This window comes from Coregonus clupeaformis, unplaced genomic scaffold (assembly GCF_020615455.1).
Source record: "Coregonus clupeaformis isolate EN_2021a unplaced genomic scaffold, ASM2061545v1 scaf0085, whole genome shotgun sequence".
Classification (NCBI taxonomy): domain Eukaryota; kingdom Metazoa; phylum Chordata; class Actinopteri; order Salmoniformes; family Salmonidae; genus Coregonus; species Coregonus clupeaformis.
Window position 1 is genome coordinate 745,001 of NW_025533540.1, and position 11,108 is coordinate 756,108.

The following is an 11,108-nucleotide window of genomic DNA, read 5'->3' on the forward strand; positions in this document are numbered from 1 at the left end:
TTAGTTAGTTAACTAGCTAGCTTGTGTATGTGTAGAGCGGCTCCAGAATGAATAACAAGTCTTACCTTTTTGTAGTTAATGAATCCAATGTGAAACGTGATAACTATAGTATCCGCAACTAGCATTGAAACGTTAATACATTCTTCTCTAATTAAAAATCTCTCCCTAATTTCTGAATCACGCTTGTAACGTCAGTACAGTAGACAGTGCTTCAGAGAGGGAGGTAGCCTACACACACACACACTGGTAAAGATGTTCAGCTGACAGACACTGGAATACGTTTCTAAGTGACAGAGGGAGGGCTTTGCATAGGAGCCTTGTGTTCTTTGTGGGATGCCAGGGGGAAAAAATGTCCGGAAGGTAAATTAACGTTATTAACTGGTTCCCGTGCTTTTAAAATAACGTTTCTGTTCCGGAGCAGTATAGATCACTTTCGTTCCTGGTTCTCTTTCTGTTCCTCTAAAAATTTCGTTATTTTACGGTTTTCGGTTCTGTTCCCTGAACCAGTTCCAACCCCTGATGTGAATTATTATAATTATCTTCTACTAAAGAAAATTTCACCCCAAAACTATCTTATAACAGATGTATTTCTGTATTTTGAAAGTTATATATCTTGAGAACTTGATTGCTGACATGCAAAACATTTTTGGACTATATCAACAATCGACTAATGAAACAAATACCAAAAGATAGTTTTTGGGTGGAATTTTCGTTCATAGACAGGCTCCGGAATTTTGGTGACTAAAAAGTATTTTTCAAACCTCCCGCTTTGGGCTGGATGTGTCAGTCTATAGTTCATACATGCAGAATCTACAGTGGCTTTCGGAAGTATTCACCCCCCTTGGCATTTTTCCTATTTTGTTGCCTTACAACCTGGAATTCAAATGGATTTTTGGGGGGTTTGATTTACATAACATGCCTACCACTTTGAAGATGTAAAATATTTTTTATTGTGAAACAAACAAGAAATAAGACCAAAAAAAACAGAACTTGAGCGTCCATAACTATTCACCCCCCCCCCAAGTCAATACTTTGTAGAGCCATCTTTTGCAGCAATTACAGCTGCAAGTCTCTTGGGGTATGTCTCTATAAGCTTGGCACATCTAGCCACTGGGATTTTTGCCCATTCTTCAAAGCAAAACTGCTCCAGCTCCTTCAAGTTGGATGGGTTCCGCTGGTGTACAGCAATCTTTAAGTCATACCACAGATTCTCAATTGGATTGAGGTGTGGGCTTTGACTAGGCCATTCCAAGACATGTAAATGTTTCCCCTTAAATCACCCGTGTTGCTTTAGCAGTATGCTTAGGGTCATTGTCCTGCTGGAAAGTGAACCTCCGTCCCAGTCTCAAATCTCTGGAAGACTGAAACAGGTTTCCCTCAAGAATTTCCCTGTATTTAGCGCCATCCATCATTCCTTCAATTCTGACCAGTTTCCCAGTCCCTGCCGATTAAAAACATCCCCACAGCATGATGCTACCACCACCATGCTTCACTGTGGGGATGGTGTTCTCGGGGTGATTAGAGGTGTTGGGTTTGCACCAGACATAGCATTTTCCTTGATGGCCAAAAAGCTCAATTTTAGTCTCATCTGACCAGAGTACCTTCTTCCATATGTTTGGGGAGTCTCCCACATGCCTTTTGGCGAACACCAAACGTGTTTGCTTATTTTTTCTTTAAGCAATGGCTTTTTTCTGGCCACTCTTCCGTAAAGCCCAGCTCTGTGGAGTGTACGGCTTAAAGTGGTCCTATGGACAGATACTCCAATCTCCGCTGTGGAGCTTTTCAGCTCCTTCAGGGTTATCTTTGGTCTCTTTGTTGCCTCTCTGATTTAATGCCCTCCTTGCCTGGTCCGTGAGTTTTGGTGGGCGGCCCTCTCTTGGCAGGTTTGTTGTGGTGCCATATTCTTTCAATTTTTTAATAATGGATTTAATGGTGCTCCGTGGGATGTTCAAAGTTTCTGATATTTTGTATAACCATGTGACAGATCATGTGACACTTAGATTGCACACAGGTGGACTTTATTTAACTAATTCTGTGACTTCTGAAGGTAATTGGTTGCACCAGATCTTATTTAGGGCTTCATTGCAAAGGGGGTGAATACATATGCACGCACCACTTTTCTGTTATTTATTTTTTTGAATTTCTTGAAATATATATATATATTTTTTTTCACTTCACCAATTTGGACTATTTTGTGTATGTCCATTACATGAAATCCAAATAAACATCCATTTAAATTACAGGTTGTAATTGCAACAAAATAGGAAAAACGCCAAGGGGTATGAATACTTTTGCAAGGCACTGTATGAGCAGAATTACTGTCTTACCTCACTTAGCTACGAAGTCCCTAGTTTGAAGCGACTGTTTTTCTGGAAGCTGTGCTGCGCCATTTTTCCTACATTTTCCTCCACGTGGGCCAGCCCCCTAGCAATTAGAATTCTAGCCAATGAGCTTCAGCCCCTCGCCATTTGAGTGACAGCTAGCAAGATGCGCACACACAGCAGAGACAGAGAACAATGACGTATCTGCACATATGTGACGTACTAAGCAATTTTCGTTGACCACTTTGGTCTCGTGAGCGCTACTTTCAGGACAACTGGCTAAAAAGTATACAAAAGAATATTTTGTACATTAATCAGAATGAATGTGACTTGTTGTGTGACTGAATATGTATCTCTGTCTTCAGGCCTGTGTGCTCCCAGTGCTGTAAAAAGGTGAGCCAAAGTCCTCCTTGTCCATTGACCACACTAGCACTTTAATTGTTGACAGATTGCATGTTCAGATTGTCTATATCTGACCCTCCTAACTCTGTCCTGTTGTTCCAGATGAGGCTTCCCTCCAAGCCGTATGCCAACCTGCCCATCTCCTCTCTGGGACCTCCTACCACCACCACCCTACCCAGGGAGGAGGAGGCCGGAGGGACATCAGCCTTGGACACCCCAGAGAAGCCCTCGTCCAGCCATCACCACAGTCTTAGTCTGCGCCGGTCCGTCTCCAGGTTACATTACCATCATTACCTGTCTTTGGGCTTAGGGATGTGACGAATAATGTTGAAACTGCTATTCTTTTTATCGTTTAAACAATAAGAAAAAAATCATGAAATGACATGTGAATTCAGTATGACCGCTAGGGGGCAGTGCAGTTCAATCTACCGCAGTCCTGGCTACCTACCAGACAGAGCTCACCTCACTGCTGTCCCCCACCCACTCAGCAGTGATGGTAGTTAATGCCGTTTTTAGGTTCTCTGCTGTGTGCCTCTCCTCCTTGTTCTCAGGACTTCATGTCCCACTGTCCATCACTGTGATGGCTCGTTGCAGTGATGTAGGACCGCGTGTCCGTAGACGTCCATCACTGTGATGGCTCGTTGCAGTGATGTAGGACCCCGTGTCCGTAGACGTCCATCACTGTGATGGCTCGTTGCAGTGATGTAGGACCCCGTGTCCGTAGACGTCCATCACTGTGATGGCTCGTTGCAGTGATGTAGGACCCGTGTCCGTAGACGTCCATCACTGTGATGGCTCGTTGCAGTGATGTAGGACCGCGTGTCCGTAGACGTCCATCACTGTGATGGCTCGTTGCAGTGATGTAGGACCCCGTGTCCGTAGAGCGTCCATCACTGTGATGGCTCGTTGCAGTGATGTAGGACCCGTGTCCGTGAGACGTCCATCACTGTGATGGCTCGTTGCAGTGATGTAGGACCGCGTGTCCGTAGACGTCCATCACTGTGATGGCTCGTTGCAGTGATGTAGGACCCGTGTCCGTGAGGCGTCCATCACTGTGATGGCTCGTTGCAGTGATGTAGGACCCCGTGTCCGTAGACGTCCATCACTGTGATGGCTCGTTGCAGTGATGTAGGACCCCGTGTCCGTAGAGCGTCCATCACTGTGATGGCTCGTTGCAGTGATGTAGGACCCGTGTCCGTAGACGTCCATCACTGTGATGGCTCGTTGCAGTGATGTAGGACCCCGTGTCCGTAGAGCGTCCATCACTGTGATGGCTCGTTGCAGTGATGTAGGACCCCGTGTCCGTGACGTCCATCACTGTGATGGCTCGTTGCAGTGATGTAGGACCCCGTGTCCGTAGACGTCCATCACTGTGATGGCTCGTTGCAGTGATGTAGGACCGCGTGTCCGTAGACGTCCATCACTGTGATGGCTCGTTGCAGTGATGTAGGACCCCGTGTCCGTAGACGTCCATCACTGTGATGGCTCGTTGCAGTGATGTAGGACCGCGTGTCCGTGAGCGTCCATCACTGTGATGGCTCGTTGCAGTGATGTAGGACCCCGTGTCCGTAGACGTCCATCACTGTGATGGCTGCGTTGCAGTGATGTAGGACCCCGTGTCCGTAGACGTCCATCACTGTGATGGCTCGTTGCAGTGATGTAGGACCGCGTGTCCGTGAGCGTCCATCACTGTGATGGCTCGTTGCAGTGATGTAGGACCCCGTGTCCGTGAGCGTCCATCACTGTGATGGCTCGTTGCAGTGATGTAGGACCGCGTGTCCGTAGACGTCCATCACTGTGATGGCTCGTTGCAGTGATGTAGGACCGCGTGTCCGTAGACGTCCATCACTGTGATGGCTCGTTGCAGTGATGTAGGACCCCGTGTCCGTAGACGTCCATCACTGTGATGGCTCGTTGCAGTGATGTAGGACCCCGTGTCCGTAGACGTCCATCACTGTGATGGCTCGTTGCAGTGATGTAGGACCGCGTGTCCGTAGACGTCCATCACTGTGATGGCTCGTTGCAGTGATGTAGGACCCCGTGTCCGTAGGCGTCCATCACTGTGATGGCTCGTTGCAGTGATGTAGGACCCCGTGTCCGTAGACGTCCATCACTGTGATGGCTCGTTGCAGTGATGTAGGACCGCGTGTCCGTGAGCGTCCATCACTGTGATGGCTCGTTGCAGTGATGTAGGACCCGTGTCCGTAGACGTCCATCACTGTGATGGCTCGTTGCAGTGATGTAGGACCGCGTGTCCGTAGACGTCCATCACTGTGATGGCTCGTTGCAGTGATGTAGGACCCCGTGTCCGTAGACGTCCATCACTGTGATGGCTCGTTGCAGTGATGTAGGACCCCGTGTCCGTAGACGTCCATCACTGTGATGGCTCGTTGCAGTGATGTAGGACCCCGTGTTCATAGACGTTTTGTTGTTGTTTGAGAGCTTGCGCTTTGTACTTGCAGAGCAATCATTGTACAATTTCTCCATCTGGACTGTCACGGTTTTTCAACATGGCATCTAGTAGTCTGGTTCTAGATATGCCGTCAGGGTATTGAAGCAGACATCCTCTACCGTTGACAACGGCTGCATATCAACTGCAATAATTTCTGTAATCAGCGCTGGGATTCTCTCCCTCTGTCCCTGATCGCACGTCTTTAGTGTGACAAGCCTGTCTAATGTCTGTTATAGGGGGTCTGCGGTTCTGCCAGCGATGGGTTGGGTCTCACAGTGCCTCTTTCAGCATGTCTGTTATAGGGGGTCTGCGGTTCTGCCAGCGATGGGTTGGGTCTCACAGTGCCTCTTTCAGCATGTCTGTTATAGGGGGTCTGCGGTTCTGCCAGCGATGGGTTGGGTCTCACAGTGCCTCTTTCAGCATGTCTGTTATAGGGGGTCTGCGGTTCTGCCAGCGATGGGTTGGGTCTCACAGTGCCTCTTTCAGCATGTCTGTTATAGGGGGTCTGCGGTTCTGCCAGCGATGGGTTGGGTCTCACAGTGCCTCTTTCAGCATGTCTGTTATAGGGGGTCTGCGGTTCTGCCAGCGATGGGTTGGGTCTCACAGTGCCTCTTTCAGCATGTCTGTTATAGGGGGTCTGCGGTTCTGCCAGCGATGGGTTGGGTCTCACAGTGCCTCTTTCAGCACTGCACCTGGACTGCCACTGTAGCTCAATTCCACCTCGCAAAGTTTTCCACCTTCACTTTTTACTTCTCAAAGTATACGTCCCTGTATCACTGTTACGTCCCTGTTACGTCCCTGTATCACTGTTACGTCCCTGTTACGTCCCTGTATCAATCTGCCATTTTCCCAACTGTTAACGACGATGACGTGCGGAACGCTTTATATCCGTGGCAAATCATTGTAAAGATTCAGATCTCCTCCTACTAATGTTACAGCATTGTTGCATTAGGTATTTGTTAAATTTGTATTTTCCCTTTATGATAGTGATCGGGGACCTGTTAGTGGTAGTTCTGTGATAACTGCACTATGATTAACATTTTGTGGGGAAAAACAAACAAGTTTTTCTGTTAGGGATTTATTCTAAACGTTCACACCCCTAGTTACGTTCCATTACATCATTCCAGTGACCGACGGCAGTGAGAGGGTTGATTTGACTCCAGTGTTGTCCCTGAGAGAACATAGTTGACTGGCATCAAAATGGATGGTTGAATTGAATGATTTCAGTTTAAATCTTGTTGGTCAGAACAGAGCTAGGTGATTGGCTAGGGACCTGCTCTTGTTGGTCAGAACAGAGCTAGGTGATTGGCTAGGAACCTGCTCTTGTTGGTCAGAACAGAGCTAGGTGATTGGCTAGGGACCTGCTCTTGTTGGTCAGAACAGAGCTAGGTGATTGGCTGCTCTGCTTAAATAAAGGAAGTAGTAAAACTGACGCTCTTGAAGTCTGTCAGGTTGTAAATGGGAATTAGTTCTCACCTGGTTAAAGAAAGATTAAAGCGAAACCCTCCCTTCTCTCCACCCCCAGGTTATCCAAACGCAAAAGTGAGGGGTCTCGTGACGAGCCAGACCTGGATCTTCCCATGGAGCTGACAGAGGACTGGTGTACCATGGAGCTGACAGAGGACTGGTGTACCATGGAGCTGACAGAGGACTGGTGTACCATGGAGGTCTGCATCGACTGCAAGAAGTTCATCTCTGAGATCATCTCCAGCAGCAAGCGCTCTCTGGCCACCAAGCGAGCCCGTCTGAAGAGAAAGACCCAGTCCTTCTACATGTCTTCAGCTAACACAGACGACTACAGACCCTCTGAGAGGACCGTCAACGAGGTTTAGACTACAGACCCTCTGAGAGGACCATCAACGAGGTTTAGACTACAGACCCTCTGAGAGGACCGTCAACGAGGTTTAGACTACAGACCCTCTGAGAGGACCATCAACGAGGTTTAGACTACAGACCCTCTGAGAGGACCATCAACGAGGTTTAGACTACAGACCCTCTGAGAGGACCATCAACGAGGCTTAGCGTTAGACAGATGTTCAGTCCATGAGTTGTGGAAGAGACAGCATGGGTTCTCTTCCCCAAACCCCTAGTCTCAGGAACGATTGGATTGGTGTATTGCTGCAGCTGTGGACGGACGACTAGCTAGCCGTTGACAGGAAAACTCACTCACAGTATAATAGGCCATGAATAAAGTGTCTGCCACAGGATTGATGAGCTATTAGAATACTGAACCATGTCTTATTCTCTCACGTTATGTGATTAACCCTAATATACTGAACAACAATATAAAGCAACTGAGTTACAGTTCATATAAAGAAATCAGTCAATTGAAATAAATTCATTAGGCCCTAATCTATGGATTTCACATGACTGGGCAGGGGTGCTGCCATGGGTGGGCCTGGGAGGGCATAGGCCCACCCACTGGGGAGCCAAGGCCAGCCAATCAGAATGAGTTTTTCCCCCACAAAAGGTCAGACAGAAATACTCCTCATGCGCTCACTAACAGGGATGTAAACACATTTGTGCACAACATTTGAGAGAAATCAGCTTTTTGTGCGTACGGAACATTTCTGGGATCTTTTATTTCAGCTCATGGAACATGGGACCAACACTTTACATGTTGCGTTTATATTTTTGTTCAGTGTATTTTAGGGGACTTGGAAGGAGGGGGACCAATCAGACAGCTGCTGAGGTGGAGCCAAGCCAAGATAATATATATTTAACAATAGTAGTGTGGTCGGTCGGTGAGACCACTAGTGAGTGTTAATAACGTCCAGAGGTGAGCTGTTAATAAACTAACGTCCAGTTTCTGTCGGACTCAGGAAGAACAGACCCATAGTTTACGTCCCAAATGTCACCCTGTTCCCTACATAGTGCACTACCTGGTCTAACAGATAATGCTCTATAGATCCATCCGTCAGGTCTTAACAAGGCTAGTTTCCATAGTAACAGAATGCCTTTAGTGGACGTGCAATATGGTCGTCTCTGCCACTCCCCAGCCAATAGAATTAAACCAAATGTTTACACCACTACACATTTTGTTGCCAGCTTTTTTTTTTTCTTTTTTTTTGTCTTCTAAAATTGGATTGGCTGGGAAACAGGGTGAGGTCAGAGGTCAAATGATCTGGTGTGTTTTAGCCACTATTATGTATTTGTATTATTTCTGGTGCCAAACTAAACGCCCCCTCCTGTCTGAATGCTACGTCATTGTATGGACCTGTAGAATATTGTAAATAACTTGATGAGGAAGTGATATGGGGATTCTAGACGCAGAATATATATATATATATTTTTACAGGTTTTCTTTGTCAGAATGGGGGGGTATGATTGTGTAAATGCTGTATCCAAAATCATCCAAACATCCATGATCTATTAATATATTATGTTTTTCCATTAATATTATCTGAAAGATTTTTATTTCTTTAGTAATGTAATATTGACTTTATCTCTTGTCTTGATCAGACCAGATCAAATAGTCCTCCTCGACCCGTCAGGTCTGAATAGCACTTTAACTGGACCAATGTATTGTTGTTTTGAAGTTCCTTCTCTTTATTCATTTAATTTCTTAATCTTTTGTTTGTTCCGCGTCGAAGTTCCACAGTGCGGTGAGATGGGATCCTAGGGTTAATCCTGTGTGTGTGTTGGAGTTTGGGGGTTGGTAGCAGGTGTCAGCAAAACACAGCTTTCTGAATGTACAGGGTATAATGTTTTTAAAATATCTTATTTCAAGTGCAATCTAAATCTGCATGCATAGAATTTTAATGCCCCCTTTAAATTATATTTTTTCACACATTATCCATGCATAGTCTGCCTATCCACAACACATGGACGTAATGTCATTCATACGCATACATACTAATCCTATTCATACAGACACACACCCAATATGCAATTCGTAATTGATTTATTTTCTGACCCCTTGTGCCAACTTCGGTAGAAAGATCAGAACTGGAACAAGTTTGACATTACCATCGTCGATATCAACCTCCCATAAAATATTAAATTGGACCAATATGGATACCAGTGAGGATGAAATGGTGTGCATGCTATAATGTATTTTTATTTTTTAAATGGCAATAAAATGATCTGTTTGAATTCTGTGTTGTAGGATTTCTGCTCTGCACGCGACATGGTTGACGTCCCTCCTTAATACATGACAGTATCGTGTATGTCAGGTGTCAGTTCAACAGGAAAAGAAACGCATCCCAACTTGAGATGTACACAACTGAAAGGTAGTTTTAAAGTAGTGGATATCAGCCATGGATATTTTTATTATTTTTTAAATCTTTATTTTTATAGTGAAGTCATACTGAGACTAGGGTTACAGATGAGTCCTGCATAAATACATCAAACATATATAAAAAAAATAACAAAACCTTAAAAACGGACACATTTATCAACATAGAGCTCTCTGATCATTACTCTGAACTGACCCAGGGGGACCAGAACATAAAGGGCTAAAAAAAAAGTACAAACAGCCCAGACCTCACAGCCCAACTCTGTGGAGACCGAAGGGGCCTCCAGTGTTATCCTTACCTCACAGCCCAACTCTGTGGAGACCGAAGGGGCCTCCAGTGTTATCCTTACCTCACAGCCCAACTCTGTGGAGACCGAAGGGGCCTCCAGTGTTATCCTTACCTCACAGCCCAACTCTGTGGAGACCGAAGGGGCCTCCAGTGTTATCCTTACCTCACAGCCCAACTCTGTGGAGACCGAAGGGGCCTCCAGTGTTATCCTTACCTCACAGCCCAACTCTGTGGGAGACCGAAGGGGCCTCCAGTGTTATCCTTACCTTACAGCCCAACTCTGTGGAGACCGAAGGGGCCTCCAGTGTTATCCTTACCTCACAGCCCAACTCTGTGGAGACCCGAAGGGGCCTCCAGTGTTATCCTTACCTCACAGCCCAACTCTGTGGAGACCGAAGGGGCCTCCAGTGTTATCCTTACCTTACAGCCCAACTCTGTGGAGACCGAAGGGGCCTCCAGTGTTATCCTTACCTTACAGCCCAACTCTGTGGAGACCGAAGGGGCCTCCAGTGTTATCCTTACCTTACAGCCCAACTCTGTGGAGACCGAAGGGGCCTCCAGTGTTATCCTTACCTCACAGCCCAACTCTGTGGAGACCGAAGGGGCCTCCAGTGTTATCCTTACCTTACAGCCCAACTCTGTGGAGACCGAAGGGGCCTCCAGTGTTATCCTTACCTTACAGCCCAACTCTGTGGAGACCGAAGGGGCCTCCAGTGTTATCCTTACCTCACAGCCCAACTCTGTGGAGACCGAAGGGGCCTCCAGTGTTATCCTTACCTTACAGCCCAACTCTGTGGAGACCGAAGGGGCCTCCAGTGTTATCCTTACCTTACAGCCCAACTCTGTGGAGACCGAAGGGGCCTCCAGTGTTATCCTTACCTTACAGCCCAACTCTGTGGAGACCGAAGGGGCCTCCAGTGTTATCCTTACCTCACAGCCCAACTCTGTGGAGACCGAAGGGGCCTCCAGTGTTATCCTTACCTTACAGCCCAACTCTGTGGAGACCGAAGGGGCCTCCAGTGTTATCCTTACCTTACAGCCCAACTCTGTGGAGACCGAAGGGGCCTCCAGTGTTATCCTTACCTTACAGCCCAACTCTGTGGAGACCGAAGGGGCCTCCAGTGTTATCCTTACCTCACAGCCCAACTCTGTGGAGACCGAAGGGGCCTCCAGTGTTATCCTTACCTCACAGCCCAACTCTGTGGAGACCGAAGGGGCCTCCAGTGTTATCCTTACCTTACAGCCCAACTCTGTGGAGACCGAAGGGGCCTCCAGTGTTATCCTTACCTTACAGCCCAACTCTGTGGAGACCGAAGGGGCCTCCAGTGTTATCCTTACCTTACAGCCCAACTCTGTGGAGACCGAAGGGGGCCTCCAGTGTTATCCTTACCTCACAGCCCAACTCTG

At 47.0% G+C, this 11,108-nt stretch overlaps 1 protein-coding gene across 5 annotated transcripts in view; it reads left to right on the forward strand.

Moving 5' to 3' along the window:
• The window catches only part of spire1a (spire-type actin nucleation factor 1a), a 112,344-nt gene extending 104,827 nt beyond the window's left edge, over positions 1–7,517 (forward strand). For 2 of the 5 annotated variants that reach the window (XM_041869313.2, XM_041869315.2), the window contains 3 exons: positions 2,687–2,714; positions 2,826–2,998; positions 6,701–7,517. In XM_041869313.2, the coding sequence (XP_041725247.1) occupies positions 2,687–2,714; positions 2,826–2,998; positions 6,701–7,007 (508 nt within the window). In that variant the 3' untranslated portion in view covers positions 7,008–7,517. The remainder of the gene's footprint in view (positions 1–2,686; positions 2,715–2,825; positions 2,999–6,700) is intronic. The other 3 variants (XR_005997924.2, XR_005997925.2, XM_041869314.2) reach the window with 3 other exon arrangements.
• Positions 7,518–11,108: the final 3,591 nt, after the last annotated feature.